Source organism: Branchiostoma floridae, chromosome 6 (assembly GCF_000003815.2).
Source record: "Branchiostoma floridae strain S238N-H82 chromosome 6, Bfl_VNyyK, whole genome shotgun sequence".
NCBI classification, from domain to species: Eukaryota; Metazoa; Chordata; class Leptocardii; order Amphioxiformes; family Branchiostomatidae; genus Branchiostoma; species Branchiostoma floridae.
Window position 1 is genome coordinate 16,807,741 of NC_049984.1, and position 16,858 is coordinate 16,824,598.

Consider the following 16,858-nt stretch of genomic DNA (forward strand, 5'->3'; position numbering starts at 1 on the left):
TTAAAACTTACAATTACATGTACAATGTAAAACATGTGGCTCTGGAAATTTGGGGAGTAGCATGGCTAAGGGGTAAAAATGACACAAGTCACATAACCGTTCCAAAAGATACAATAATTGTTCGAACCTTTATTTATACATGAACGCTCAAATCGGCCTGCAAGCTGCTTTTCATTGAGGTCATGAGGTAAGAGGCAAGGGTCAGACAAAGTATATAGCAGAAATACAATTTATATCTTTTCAAGTCCTTATGAGTCTTATAAGTCTGATATGTATAATTTGTATGGTAAACGGTTTGGGTTTTTGTCAATCTTTACAACTAGTTTAGACTACAGTGAGTTTCTCAGAAACGTTTCAAGAAACGTTGCAGAAATTTCCAATATCTTGTGCCCTCCACGAACAACTGTTGTGTGTAATTAAATACAGGTATTTAATTCAACAAGAGATGCACCTGGCAGTATAAAACATCAGCTACTCATGTCTAGAAATGCCGCCCCTTGGGGCGCTGTGGCATGAAACCCCAGCCCTCCCCATGGAGAGGAATAGAACCAGGGAGCTGGTGTGTAATTGGTGCCTTATGCCTGCCCTAAGGTCCCTTGGTAAAGAGGGAAAGAAACTAGATATGCTACTTAAGAGTCAAAAAGTCAACAGAGATCAGGGTGGGCCTCTCTGATACTGTAAAATCATGTACTTTCACGGTGGGTTTATTTCACAGTAGGAAAAAGAACCTGGCTCCCGTGATTCGAACCCGCACCAAACAAATATAAGAAAGAAGTAGAAACAGTCTCCTGGCTCTCCGAATTTGAATCTGCGCCGCTAGATCACAAACCCAACGCACCAAACCATTACACCAAAGGGACAGTCCCCTTTGGCAAGGTCAGTTTGCCAGCTCTTGAACCCCATCGTTGCAAGTGACATGACTTTGCAGTAGAGAGGACACTGCATAATAACACTACTGTGAAAGTTACAAGATTTACAGTACTCTCACTTGAGGGAAAGGGTATCTGCTTACCAACAAGAAAATGGGACTGATTTATGTTGTTGGACAGTTGTTCATCTTATGTACATGTACTTGCCTTCTTATCGTGTTCAAGTATATTCTTTTTACCAGGTTTTGCAATTGTAATTTGTATATTCTTGACATGTGTTAGTAAAAGTAATGGGCTTTATTCAAAGAACGTTTGCCAAAGAGCTATTGTCATTCTGTAAGATATTGAAAGCAGGTTTGCTACCTAGACAAACTGTAAATATGAGTGAGGTAGTTTTGATAGCTGCCGTTCGAACTACCATTGAATGCTCGGACATTTGTCTTTGTGCATGCAAAAAGACGAAAATATGTTTACACCATTAAAAGGGCCTCAAATTGCCAGTTACATTATTATTCTCAATGTACATGTCAGAGCTAACCTAGGCTATAGTGGAAATGGCATATTTCTGTCAGCTTCTAATATCCAGAGGAGACATTTAAAAAGAGCCTTAAAGTCCCAGTGCCAATTTAGCACAAAGCTGCCCTATTAGAGCCAGAAAAGGGCCTCCCTAGTGGATAAGCTCTTCTACTTTGTTTTCCCCTTGCAACATGTACTTAGGAAGACCCACATGATCCAGGGGTAACCATGTTACATCCCTGAGCCAGAGGAGACCAGTGGTGTTGACATGATTTGGCTACCAGTCCTCTCCAACCTGCCAGGAAACTGGAGGCGCAACGGGCTTGACCATTGCTTCCAGCCTGTAGGGGGGTGTTTATAAAACTGAATTGTTCAGGGAGCTTAGGCATTCCGTGAATTTGGTTTGTAAAAACAGTGTTTATCCTTTGCTCATTTAGATTTTTTTTAAAGAACAATTTCCTGAACTTGAACAGAACATTTTCTGCAGAGCACCTGAAAAAATAGTATTGAAATGAATTTTTCTGTACTTTTTGCTTTATTTGGATCTCCATTGGTGTTAATGTTACATTATACCATTTCACTTTTCTTCCTGGAGTCTGTACAATCCAGGTACAATGAACTGAAATGTAAGAAATAAAACCTACACAATCTTTAAACAGAACTCCAATGCAAAGACTACAGGGATTTTTCCTCCTTTTACTTGAGTAAATTTCTTTCTGATTTGCTGTCAAAGGAAAAACAAATCCTTCAGAGTGAGCAGTGTGTCCAAGGGAAAGAGAATTTGGTCCAAATTGCCAGCCTGGGGTCAGCAGGAGGGAGATATGCTCTGCTGTGATGAGATCATTTGTTCTGCATCCAAGAGAACTGCCCCAGACATGTGGCCAGCAGGTGGCTGACACTGAGATGGGGCACCTCTTGCAGGATGTGGCAGTTCTGTTTCTGCAGGGCTTCCTGTGATATTACAGTCGGGCATGTTTTCTATTAGACACTGTTGCACAGGAACTATTCCGACTTTTGGACGCTTGCCGGTTACGTAACTGGAGTCATTTAATAGACACCTGTGAAGTTGTCATTAGAGAAACGGCCAGAAAGCAACAAAACTTAAAAAGAAAAGAAAAAATTGCAGTAATATAAACAAGTCTATGAGCTTTCAGCCAAGAAATTGTACTGCTGTCGGCATGGTAGCTTCTGGAGATGGCTAAAGAATAGAGTCATTTATTTTTGGGGAGAGAGTAACTGATTGTTTGTATACCAAGAAGGGGTTGGATGGGGGCGGCACACGCCCCTCCCCTTTTTTATCTATCCATGCCCAGAGTAGGTTTCTGGTATGATGAAACACTGCACTACCCCTTTTTCTGGTATCCTGTATTTGGCACTGCTGTGGTAAAGTGAGGCTTGTTCACCCTAGGAAAACCAGTGTGTCAAGTCTTAAGGGATTATGCTATGTAAAAGTGTTAGTGTAATACTCTGGTTTCATAGATTGTTTGTGTCTTGGTATCTTCTATTATGTCTTTCCAGCACGTCATTTCGCACAGCTGACAATTTTTCTCCAATGTTCAGATAAGCTAGAACTGAGGTATCTTAATCTTTTGACTCAGCCGACTCTTATTCCTCCTCCAAGGCAGGCTTGTTAGTGAGGATGTGTCTACTTTTAGCAGCTTTCTTAGCAGATGTCAGACACTCTGGTCATGGCAGCTTGCCCAAGTAGGCTCCTGCTTAGTGTTCTCTGCTGTCTCCCAGTCAGACTGCATTACATCCCAATTAAAGAGGGCTCCTTGGAGAGTGATTAGCCATGTCATTAGATAAATCCAAACATTTGTGGTCCAAACAACTTGAAACTGTAAACTAACTCCTCAGTTCTCTCTCCATACACAACTCTGTACGTGTACGTTTCTCGCCCTTCTGTCGCTGAAGCGACCTTGAAGGAAACCGTGACTTGTTATAAGAAGTCAGAGTCGCTGGTTGCGAGGGTCGACTTGGGGCAAGCCGGTTAAGATATCTTCTTGTGTGGCGTGCCTCCCTGGCCAACTCTTCCACTTCACTTGACAAGCGGATAAGATCTCCTGTCCTGAATACAGAGCACGAATGGACACTTTTTTTTTCTCTGTCCAACTCCTCTTGCCCTCGCTTCAAGTGGGGTTGGCTTGAGCTGGATGCCACCCAGTTGGTTCTAAAATTATCTCAAATTGTAGGCTTTCCCCTAGAGGGGGGGTTGGGGATTTGATGATGTGGATGTCACCCTGGGTTTGTTGTTGTTTTCATTGTAGGTAGGCAGGAGGTTGTAAGAGATCCCCCAGCAGGATCCTACAACTTGGGGAGGATCTTTATCCCTACAGCCCCCCCCCCCCCATTACCTTCTTCCATCCCTGCCCCCCTGTAGAGTTATCTGAGAGATGATCTTTTCACCCAGTTTGAATTAGTGAAAGTTTTTCTGGCAATCTCTTTATCCTGGGTAGTAAAACTATTTCCCCCTATTAGCAGATGATAGGGTGGGCCCAAAGCAGGGGACTGGGATAAGTGGGTTTGGAGATAATCATTTTGGGTGATTGACGCCTAGATTAGGGGTAGTCACTCATGCCCCATTCATCACAAGTAGGAGAGGTTTTGTCTTGCCTATTGTGGTGGGGACAGCCCTGTAACCATTGCTTTTTGGTCTCCAGGCATTCGTCTATGAAGGGAGGGAACAATAACAACAATTTCAGAGAAAATGAGCATACAATCATTTGTAATCGCCCCTTGCTGTCCTTTTCTTGGAAGTCAGTGGCAGGGACTCGAAGTGGGCTTGCCGGTGTCTTTGCCACTTTTTGCACAGGAAACTTTGCGTGTGTGTACTCGGACTGTGTATGTCAGAGTTGTCATTGGTGGAATAAGTTGAAGTGGGACCTCTGGCATCCATCTGTAGTGCTGACGTTATCCTGGGAGAAGGGTGGCTAGACATATAAACAACATACCTTCACACATGTTTGTCCTGCACACAAGTAAACGTAATAACATAGCGGATGTAAACTTACTGTCCTCAAGCCATGTGGGAACGTCTCTCCGTCCACCCAGGCCAGGGCAAAGGAATGTTTTATACCTGAGCAATGAGGGCAGAAAGGGTTATCATTCAAAAAGAAACAAGTCCCTCCCACCCCACAGATCACTGCTAATTAAAAGTGACTGCCTTTGGGGCACTTGCTTTACTGCCAAACCCCTTAATTATTTGCAGGGGGAGGTTTTAATCCAGCTAGCCTGCAGCCAACAGCAGGAAGCCAGCAAAGTTTGTGGCCAACATGTGGTGGTGGCTCCTCCCTCTTTGGCCAGGAGATTGGTTCGGCCCAAATTACAAATAAATTGCTCAGCACACGCACTGCAGCTTTATTCAGGTGCCACACCAAGTTGGACACAGTGCCAAGCTCCCACTACTCCAGCAAGTTGGAGGATTTCTGTCGGAGTTCACCCTGTGTAAAAGGGGGCATTCCTTACAAACGGCAGTGCTGATTGATTTACTAGTTGCCGGTTGGACCATTTGAAGACAAGGCACCAGCTCTCCACTCCGCTGACTTTCCTCAACACTGCCTTTGAAGGTTTGTTATTTCTTGGTTGCCAGTGGTCCATGGAACTTGTATACAATCTTCTCCCCGAGTCGTGATCCAAGATGGCTCATTGGAAGGAGGCGTTCGTCGTGCTCGTGTTGGTTCTGGAGTGTCGTGACATCTCGGCGTGCCCCGCCAGGTGCGAGTGTACGGAGGATCACGTTGTGAACTGTGGCTACCAGAGGCTGACGTCCCTTCCCCAGAACATCCCGGAGGACGCGGTGAACCTCTACCTGCACCACAATAACCTGCAGTACGTTCCTCGGGGTGCCTTCAGGAACCTGCGCCGCCTGGAAGGACTGGCTCTCACCTACAACCGAGTCAGCCAGATCGAGCCGGGTGCCTTCGAGGGCCTGACAAACCTACAGAGCCTGTACCTCGGCTACAACCTGCTCACAAACATCTCGGCTGATGTATTCCGCGGGCTGAGCAACCTTGACTTCCTGGTTCTCAATGGAAACGTGGGGCTGCAGTTGAACAACAGGCCATTTGTGGGCCTACGGAACTTGGGTGGTCTGTATCTAGGGGGTGTGGGGCTCCGGACAATACCCAACAATGCCTTCAGAGGCCTCTCCCGCCTCTGGTTCCTGGGACTGAGCAGAAACAATCTGACAACACTATCCAGGGAGGTCGTGAAGCCATTGATTTCACTCCGCGCAGTAGGACTCGCCGAGAACCCCCTGACGTGTAACTGTGAGCTGCTGTGGCTGAGAAAGCTGGTGGATACAGCTTACTTCTCCCTGTCATCGGTGGAGAGCACCTACTGTACAGAGACAGACGAGATGTCAGAGGACCTGTTCGTCAACATGCCCCTGACAAACTTTACCTGCAAGCCCCCCAAGATACTCAGCCACACCGTGCGCTTGGATATCATGGAGGGGGACCGGGCCGCGCTGAGATGCGAGGCGACGGGCGATCCCGACCCTGTGGTCATGTGGCGGACACCGCACGGAGATTACATCACCCCTCAGTCCAGTCTGAAAGGCATAAAGCTGAAGGAAAGTACCCTGATAATCCGCCGGGCTCGACTGCCTGACAGTGGGTACTACACGTGTATTGCAGGGAACTCGGGGCAGAACGTCACTGTGTGGTCGTACCTGAATGTAACGTCGTGGGGTAACGACGGTCTGTGGTCCACAACAACGTTCGCAACCACAACTACAAATCTCTCCTCGACAAGTCAAGTTACAACAGTGGTCACCTCTGAGGGTGGGGTGGGCCTCAGTTTAGGAGGGGTCGCCATTGCCTTGATTGCCTTGGGTCTGGTTTGCATTTGCTGCCTTGTGTTCTTTGTAGGGCTGACTTTCATGCGTATTCGGAAGAATCGGAGTCAAGACCACAGTATTTCCAGCTCGGAGCCTACCGTGCAGTACAGCCCGGCGGTTTTGCACCGCTACGAGAGCGGATATGACACCCAAACGACAGAATTGTCTGACATCTCAGAAAAACCTCCCCTCATGGGTTATGACAGGACAGACATTCCTGAGCCTTCCCCGATAAGTTTCCAATATGGTTTTACAGACTTGGCCTCCAGCCCTAACCACTCGGGGTCAAAATATCCCCACCAGAGTCAAGGCAACGGTCATGTAGGGAACGGATACAAGAACAGGCCGACACGGTCAAAAAGGGATGCTTATTACGGGGACCTCGAAGTTCAGCTTCCCCTGAATCCGTCTCCGAGACCTCCGCCCAGTGGAAGGGAGGATGTTCGGAACTACAACTCTCTTCCGAGGGAGGGACACGGTCCGCAACAGTGAGGCAATGCAGCCCAGGGCAGGAGCAGACCACAGCAACAAGTGCAAGTATGACCCTGCACATGTTTTCTTTTAAACCACCCCACTGGGGTGTTTGGGGCCACATGATTGATCAGGTTTTCAATGATAGTCCCGCTGGGATTGCCACTTAGAGGCTGGGGATGGCAGGGATTTGAGGGGAACTTTCAGCAGATCATATCAGATCAGATGGTCTTATTCTATGTGTAGTTTTTATGTGTGTGTGTTTTTTACCTGTAGAGTAGTAGCCCTACTCACTATTCTTCCTCTTGAAGATATATGTTTTTGGTGCATTTCTACATGTTAAAAGTATTTTTTGCTTATTTTGTACGTCTGTGACATAGTATGTTTTTCCACTGTAAGGTGAGCTGTATGGTGAAAAAAAGACGTACGTAAGAAACAAAGTGCCCCCCAAAACAAGCCCAAAGTAAGCAGAAGCATTGCGTAGGGCAGAAGCCTTGCGTTTACTTGAAGATTAGGGTGGTCTGGCCCTTACAAGCGGTCTCCCCATTCATACGTGGGTATCACCTGGTTGAGCATTCCACACATGGAGGTCACTTCCGTTGCTGTGCACATGTTGTTCCCAAAATAAGCAAAAAGGCCAATGGTTAAGGATCTGAGGGTATCGTAGAACATAGTTGACATAGTTCACTCCTTCCCCACTGTGGGTTTTGGCCCTTGCATGAAGGCTAGGCGAAACCTTTCATTTCAGAGTCTCCAAACTTGGCAGAAATATTTTGTATGAACCATTGCCAGGTACTAGCGGAAATAGTTGGAACCTAAAAGTTTTTATGTATTTAAACTTTCCTTGTCATATGGCTTCGTTTGAGCTTAGAGAATGCATGTAATTACATACCTGAGGAAAGATGCCATTGTTGTTTTACAAAGTTTTAGAAGTTATTTGTTCTTCAAGAGTGCTTAAAACTTTTAAATTTTGCTTTTAAAACAGCCGTTTTACTGGTGCGAGGGAACTGAATTTACTGGCAACAGATCACACTTCAGACCCACAGATCATGCTACAGACCGGCTAATTGGCCAGCTTCCAGACCCTGACATGTTTTTTGTATAACAGTGATCATGTTTAGGAGGTTGCTTTGAAGTCTATTTGATTGACATCAAGGTCTGACAACTGGGCCTGTTTGAAAAGTTGCACTTCTGACAAAGGAAAAAGTTACAACTGTTGCTGTAGAAAGAAATCATTTACAAAAGTTGTTTTAAGTATTACCTTTTGTAGTCAACGGAAGTTTCACTTCTTAGAACAGACGGCCAGGTCACGAAGGGTAGATTTTTCAGAAGTTAAGGGCCTAAAGATTATGGTGACAATGTAGGATTATGTTAACAAAGAACCAGTCATTGTGTGTTTAATTGGGTACTTGTGCCATAGCACCTTGCAGATGAGTTTGTCAACAGAGACTAGACCCCTGCTAAGTCTTGTGTCAACAGTAGCAAGAGGTGGGGCAGTTGCCCTTCCTTGATGTGCCCATTCTTGGTAATTATGAGGAAATATCATCACCTCTGGTGGGGAGGGGGGCACGACCTTGGTTGGAGGGGGGTGAAGATGTGGCCTGGACATCAGGAAAGTTTTAGGTGAGGAATCTGAACCTGTTGCTGTCAGAACTGGATCTAATAGAGCTTCCTGCCAACTGTCAATCACAGGATAGCCTGGAGGTGGTTTCTGCTTGTTTTCGCAACCTGTGGACCGTAACAAGTATTAGACAATATAGGTCATAACTGGTTAGATCTGTGCGCACACCACACCATAAGGATTAAGGCTTTAGATAGCTAGAAGTACAGGGTAAATCAGCAAATATTGTCCAATTAGTGTTCATGTTTTCCATACCTTTCTAGGTTAAGTGGCTGGCTTAGTCTGGAAAATATCTTCTAATGGTTCTATTGTAGGGCTGTCTGTGGCACTTCAAGTCAAGTGCCAGGTTGTTGTTATTCCTGGGAGACTAAACAGTCAAATGCCAAAGTATGCTGAAGTGCCAGGATTTCATCTGTGGTTAGGAACGGCTTTGAATGTTAGAGATAGCACAGGAATATACTCTTATATATTCTGTAAGCATTCGTACCCTTCAGCCATAGATACACAACACTGATGCTATGTTTGCATGTATATTGTCTTACAGACTTTCGGTACTCTAGAGTCTACTTGAATCTGAACAGTGATTGGAACACACAAATGTTACACAAAATGCAAGTTTTGCTGTTGTGTACATTGTACAGCTTGTCTACATTTTGAAAAGGTTTTGAAAAGTGCATGATTTATGATTTTCATATATTTTGACACCTCTTACACGTTTGCTTTTTTTCTTTATTTCCCAGTCCATCCACTAGACCCTATAGGAAAAATTATGGGGTATTCCCCAGGGGTTGATTTCTGTCCTAAATTTCATAATGAAAAACAATCTGGGTTGAATACTTTTCCCATGCCAAACTGTTTCATCAGTTCCTGCAACAGATAAACTGATACTGTAACCAGTGCATCTGCTTTGTTATATCATGTCTTGACTTGACTTGACTTGACAAGCGCATGTCCTACCCCAATTGCCCGATCAGGCAAGTCAGATTTTACCATGAGTGAGAATGTGATATACGTCTAACTTTTCAGACAAGACATCAAGCATTGGTCAACACAGAAAAAAAGGGCCATTGATGAAAATTCCATAGAAAAATGTCCCAAAAATTTTGAGAAAATGAAAAATTTGTTTCAGGCAAGTAATTTTTTAAGCTCTTGCCCCATAACGTTATAGCACAAGTGCATTTTAGAAAAGTTGTCTAGTCCTGAGAATACTTTTCCCATGCTAAACTTTTATCAGTTCTTCATCATGTAAACTGATAGGTAGTTCATCTGCTTTGTTATATCATGTCAAACCTGTTGCTTTATTCTATCAAAGGAAGAAATATTACTACGGTATAGAAATGCAAACTGCTTGACCACATGTAGTATACAACATTTGCATATCTTTTGAAAGATTTACCTTAAAAGCATGAAACACTTACATGCAGGTGTTCTCTCAAAGTAGGCCAAACTTCCGTCTCAGAATACTTCCTGAAATGCTTTCTTGGGCTTGTTTATTTTGGTTAGTCTATACTTAATCCTGACGATAAGACAAGGGGTGATGCTATTACCGAATCTTATCCATCACTGCAAATAAGAAGCTTTTCTTGTTTATTGTTGATATTTGCAGTCTAGAGCCAAAGTAGAAAAGCAGAAAATAGGACAAGGTGTTGCTCTACACACGAGAGGCAAGACAGTAGTTTATATGATGAATATTGAAAAAGCTTCTGAAAATTGTCAATGTATCAAGTAATGTGAATGATAGTGCTATAGTTGGGGCAAGATTTATAGTATAAAGTACCCCTTCTATTTTTCTTTAAATGTATGAATTAGCCCTTATTCTATGTAAGAGCAATTAGACTTTTTTTATGTTTTTATTTAATACTCATCTTTTTCATCAGGCAATTTTACGATATTAGATTCTTAGATATTTTGGGTGCCATACCTCTTAAACCTTCAACCAGCTTAGCTCGCTATTTGGCTCCTAAATTGTTACAGTTATTGGGTTAGGTAGCAGGAATAAGGATAAAGTACTTTCCTTTCCCTAGCCGCTCACTCAAGAAGATAACAACTCTGTCTGACCTTGCAGTCAACTTGACCTTTTGTGCCCCCCTCCCCCATGAGCTGACATTTACAGAACATGCTGTTTGCGCTCCTGGTGCAGAACATGTGTTCTCAGAATGTCGGCAAGTCTCCCCAGTCCAAACAAGCTGCTTGCACAGGTTTTCCCCAGTCTCTAACTGTATTTGCACTCCTGTATCCAAAGTGTCAATGGCCTTGTTTAGTCCCTAGCATGCAAACAAACCCTTTCAGTCAAGTTGGAAAGAATTTCTTTTCTTTTCTATTCCCACACGACCATGTGACAAATGATGATGGTGGTATTTGACATGATGGTGGTATTTGACTTGTATAAGCATTTCATTCCAGGATTTTTCTATTCTCCTGAGAGTTTATTGGGTATATTTTGTCAAACAGTGACAAAATTTGTTTAAACAAATTTTGATGGATAGTTAACGTTACATGTAGGATTGTAGCATCTTACTGGATATATAATTTCGCTTTTAGATTTTTGAAGGTACATACTTCCCTGTACTTATCATACTATAGTATTTCCATGTGTTGTAACCTTTTTTATTCATTCTCTTAACTGACAGTTGATTAGAGTTTTCAAATTCCTTGTGTCCCATCCCAATTGTTTTCGATCTGTGTGTGTGTGTTTGTTTGTCATCGTGTGTGTCCAACAAACAACAATCATGTTTTTTTCCTGTTTCCTCTCAGCTGATCGCGAGTCTAGATACGAGGACGAAGAGGAGCGACCGCAACGAGGCGGGCGCAACCGGCAGGCTTCCCAGAAGTCCTCCAGCAAAGGTGGCGGCGGCGGCGGCGGCAGACACAAGCCGTCCCCTCACAAATCTCCTCACAAGTCCTCCTCGCACAAGTCGTCCTCTCACCACAAGTCTCCGCACAAGTCGTCCTCGCACAAGCGGCAACGGAACGACAGCGGCGGCCGGTCGAGCAGCGCCAAGAAACAGCGCAGACACTAAGACATTCCAACGTGTTCAGTCAATATTCCTTTGGACTGGGGCAGAGGTTGACCTTTTGAGTTCGCTACATGAACTCAATAGGGGAGCAACAGAATTGTGGAGCTATACCATTATGTGTAGGGAGAGCATAGCTCCGACATGAAGAAATGGGTAAAAACAATGCATACATCGATACACGCTGTTCATTTTACCAGTGCAGAGACTTCTCTTGAAGTGATTGTTTCAGTAGGATGAAATCTTTCCAAAACATCCATTGTACAGAAATCTTCAGCTGTTTTGTGTTTCATGTGTTATGTATCCAAGTAACGAGTAAAGTTAAAGATTTATTATTTACTTCACGGGTGTCATTTGAATAAGCCTTAAAGGTGACCAATGTATTTTTCAGAGGCTGTACTTAAAAGAGTTAAGTGTTCTCCTTTTACATATAAAGTATGTCCTATAGGTAACATACATGTATCCATGCAGCTTCTGTTCAAGTCACTGGTAAAATTTGTGTGTCCGAAACCATCTCAGTACCCACTTGCTGTCTTCACATACCATGCATTCAATAGCCACTGTGTAGTAATGTTGAATTTTGATATTTTTGTACAAGGTCAACATATGTATAGGGACCCATATTGAATAGAAGATGTATGTGTAAGTGCTACAGTTTGGCCATTCAACATCAGATACTTTTGTACTGTTGTACAATGTAACTACTAGTAGTTGCTAGCTCAATGCCACTTCATCTACACATGTACGTTCATTTGTTGTGAAGTTCTTTCTGAAAAATTTTAGAAATGGGAGTACACCTAAATGTATACATGTACCCTTTAAGTCTACATGAAGACTTCAAACTTATTTGGAGTTCTGTTTCTTTCTGGTTGATAAATAACTGAATATGGTAGTGTGAAACAACGTCTTATTTACTAATTCCAATAAGTTAAAAAGAAACCTGGCAATTTTATGTCTTGACCATAAATCAACTATAACTTTGTTTCTTGAATTTTGGATTTTCTAAAATTATACTGAATGGAGAAAACAATATAAAAACAGAATTAGAGGAGAGAGTTTGCTTTTTACAACCCATACATGTACAGATTCAAGGAGTGACTATATTAAGGTTCTGATTTCTTTGCATCAATGTTCTGTTGTCTTGTGCTTGTTCTTCCTTGCCCATTTTATTTGTCATTTCTTTGCACGGTGGGTAAGTCGTACACTAAAATCTAAATGTACATGTGTCTTCTAGCCTTGGAGGTCAAGATAGTTCTTCAGTTGTGCAGTCTACTGCATGGTCAGTTCATTTGATGTTATTTGATGAATAAAGAAGGGTACAATAAGTTTTAAGTAGTGTGGGTTTGTGTTTCTTGGAGGAAGGTTTATTCTTATCAAAAACCAAGTTATACATTTGTTGTGGCCTTATCTTATTATCAGTCATGTCAGGAGTGCTTTTTCTGGAAGAGCCCGAAGAAAATGATTTGTGTACATTTGTGATTGCTGTATGCACTTACTGTTATCAGTACTGTTGACACAAGGGAAGGAATTACAAAGTTACAGACAAAACATTTTACGGTGTGGGGGGCAACAGGCTTAAATACAAAGTTTTTCCCATGGAAAATGTAGATAATGTACTGTTGACATTTCTTCAAAGCTCCACAAAAATACTAAAATCAGGCTAACGGAATTTCAGACTGTGTTTGAAAGGGATGGGATCAAGGGGGGAGAATGAAAAGCCAGTAAAAATGATAATTTTCTATTGAACTGTGTTCGAAGGATGTACAAAAAATTGAATTGGGTGAGGGGGCCAATGCGTTTTCTTCTACTGTATTAAAGTTTGTTATTGATGATTATTTGACAGTGAATGTACTGTACAAGTTTGAAGACAAAAAAAATCGTCACATTTTATGATGTACCACAGAGTTCACTCATGAAATGTTCTTCATATTTCTTCATCTCGTATATTATGTGTGTGAAGAGGTGTGCTTCAGATTATGAATCTGGGAACCTTTTAATTCTGAGCTTCGCGATCTCGAAAATATTTGTACCCTGTGGACCACACATGTTCCGGACTTAAGGTTCGCAGGAAGTAAGGTAACACCCTCTTAACATATCTGTCATTATCAAATTGCATCAATACTGTGTGCTCTTTCCTTTTGGGTGTACAGAAAGCCAGTGCTGTAGTAGAAAACATGTCATTAAAGTCTTACTAAGGATTTGAAGGGCTTGTTGTGCCATTCTTGACCCAGGGCCCTTATCTTGTAGCTGGAAGCTGGGTCTTACAGGATAGATCGCACGTGAGGTCAGGGTGGGAGGGGGGTTGCTAGATCCCTGCTTTGGGTACCTTGCTCAAAGGAATTTTGATACTACCGGTAGTATATTATCCCTAAAAAATACATTCCTGAAATTTGCAGCCAGAAATTTTAAGAAACTTTCGTGGAATAAATTCATTTCCGAAGCTGCAAATGGTCAGACCGAACATTGTATACTTTACGTGCTATGGTGAATGATTGAGTTAATCTAATTTTGATTAACACTTGTTTTTTTTTAAGTGTTGATTTGGCTTCAATCATACAACCAATCATTGATCCATCCAAACAATTCCCACTATCCTCACAAAAGTTATGAAAGATGTTGAGGCCTTTTAGGTAATTTTGATACCACCCGATACTCCTGTAAAAACTAATTTGCAAGTTTTGCAGAAGAAGTATAGTAAACTTGTATTTCAAGCTATCTTATTTTAACGTTAGTTATATGCACAGCTTACGCCATCTCTGTACAGACTGCACGGACCTGATTCTCTGGCCATTGGTTGGAGAGCATCTTGTTACCTTAACTATAACTGAATTGAGACAATAAATGTACATTGCACCATGAATGTGCCAAGTGAAACAACGGTGTTCGTCCATCGAGAGTCGATGAGGACCAAGCTTGACTTCGACTTCACTTAAGTGAAACAAATGCCTCAAATAACAATCAAAAGATACACTGATCCATCTACACAAATTGTATCACCTTGATGTTATCCTGAAATCCAGTCATGTTAGCCTGGCATCACCCTTCTCAACAGTATCTATCGTGCGAAGTTTATCAGGGTCTAATTCTCAGGGGCCTGTTGTACATTTTCCTTGGGGCATATCGGCCCTGCAGCCGAGGAGTTGGACTGCGTAGGCCCTAGAAACAAGTCTGTCATTCAAGTCTTGTTAGCTTTGGCCAGGTCCATCGGTCGGTTATTGTCGGAGCAGCGAATGTTGGAGACGGCCCAAAGCTAACAGGCCTGGACTCCACTATCGTGATATCCCACGCCCATCTTCTATCTATTACTTATTGAGAGTGCTAATAGGGCTGTCTTTTTCTGCTGCTAGTCAGGCACGAAATTAGGGTGAAAATCGAGTTTTCCACTATCTGACGGGGTCGGCCATAAATCCGGGGGGAACAGGTGTCTGAAAAAGCACGAAAGCTCATCTGAGTCGGTGGTGGATCATGGATGACATGGTTCGAGTTTGAAAGTTTTGACAAACTCGCAACTTTATGTCCCTAAACAATGTTACACAAACGGTCTCTACTCAGTTCGTGGGCTATTCTTTGCAATTTACCAAAGTTTCAGCCATACCAACGAACATGCAGCAAGAGGAAGGACGTGTCCTTGGCAATTAAGAGGTACTCATCTCGCGCTGGATAGAAAGTTTATACTTCATCGCTTCCTCGGTTTATCTTAAACAAACTTGAATCGAGATTTTCTCTTTTATTCATCCAGCTAGCACGTCTTTTTGGAGACGACCCAGTGTCCTGAATAAGCTCAGATGTCTTTTGTACAATGGGACAAAGACTGCGAACTTGTCCTGGAAGGGCAACGGACCTGTCACTGGGCACGAACAAAACTGTCCTGCTGACCGTGTCATTGGAACTGCCCATTTTCCCTTTGGCCTCCCGCCCTTTCCCCCGACCTTTCTTTCTGATCGAGTGTCGGGGCAATCTATCTGACAGGAAAGACTTGTTGTGTTCAGAACTACATCTGGCTGCTTTGTTGAATAGGAAAATAGTTGGAATTGGCCCAATATGTCGAGGGGGTAATTTCCTACTCTAGCAAAGGAGGAGTAGACTTTGGAAGCGAATTGGAATAAGATTATATTGAACTGAAATTAATACAATTTCAGATCTGGGGAAACTATAGAGTCATAAAAAGTAGTGAAACTACACCAAACATTCAAACAGTCTGGGATATATTTTTCAAAAGCTATGAGTATGACAACTTACTTTTAAAACATGTTAGTTGGTTGTTTGTTTTTTTGTTGGGCTGCAGCTCCATTGTAATATTCGTCTGCACAATAGATGCAAACGATCAACATGATCAATAAATGACGGAAGGACGGCAGGCATTTAACACGTTCACGGTGGTCAAATACGGGCTCAAAACCTCCCAAGTCTAGCCGAATTCGAACCTTCTTCCATGATGTTCCATTTGACGTAATTCGAACCGAACCCGTGTTCTATTTAGGTCATCTGCGGTCATTGCTGGTAAAATCGTGCTTTCTGGCATTTTTCCCCCAACTAACTTGAATCAGGCGAAAAATATAGTTTTTAACCAATATAAAGAATTTTCTGGACAGTACATGTATGCTTTCACTTTGTTTGGGACCTATAATATGTAACGAGCCTACTGGCGCTTTTGTTGGTGACCTTGAATATCATAAGTGTTGTTTACACCGGTATCAATTACACCCTCCCGCTCTCCGTGCGGCATGACATGCGTGTAAACATCGTTTAAGATCTCCACCAAGAAGAGTCCAACATAACTCATTGACGGCTCAAAATGACCGCAACGGTTTTCCCGAGATTTCTGTTTTGGGGATTTTTAAAAAATGCCTTAGATTTTGAATTATTGGTAATTAAGTGCGAAAAATGCCATTTTACGCATATTTTTGACTGTAACTTTGCTTAAAATCAAAAATTAAAAAATCCCAAAAACAGAAAGTTTTATTTGCCTCTCAGATGATGAAAAATATAAAAATCGAGAATTTGCCATGGCACTTGCGGCTCATCTTATCAAGAGTATGGTCATATTGAAGGCCTTCCTTGAAACAGAAAATAATCGTCTTAGGAAGCAAAATCGAAACAAAACAACAATCTCAATTCAAACGGGACGATTCAAACTATCTAAAATTGCGAATTTAATGTTATTTTGAATACATTTTCCTTGTCATAACATCTTGTTTATTTTGAAATATTTTACGGTTAGCAAATAGTAGGCCTCTTGTAACCCGATACTCTGTCGAACTCGCATAGCAACGGGAAAGAATACCCTAGCGACCGACCGCCGTGGTTTAACATTGAATAATGATGAACAATGCTTTGCATAGTATATACTATTATCATATATTAACTGACTAGCCTCTTGAAATATCAGTGCCAGTAGAAGGTATGAAAACACAGTTGCAGCTAGCAGTCGTCTCCTTCCTGTTAGTCTAACCTTTGACCACAGACACCCCAGATACATCACTCACTCGTGTGTCTCCTACGTTCTACATCATATGATAAACCAAAC

At 42.5% G+C, this 16,858-nt stretch overlaps 1 protein-coding gene across 2 annotated transcripts in view; it reads left to right on the forward strand.

The window, feature by feature from the left end:
* LOC118416987 (FACT complex subunit SPT16-like) overlaps positions 1-13,533 on the forward strand; it is a 52,659-nt gene extending 39,126 nt beyond the window's left edge. For both annotated transcript variants that reach the window (XM_035822289.1, XM_035822290.1), the window contains one exon: positions 11,072-13,533. In XM_035822289.1, coding sequence (XP_035678182.1) covers positions 11,072-11,337 — 266 coding nt within the window. In that variant the 3' untranslated portion in view covers positions 11,338-13,533. The remainder of the gene's footprint in view (positions 1-11,071) is intronic.
* The last annotated feature ends 3,325 nt before the right edge of the window (positions 13,534-16,858 follow it).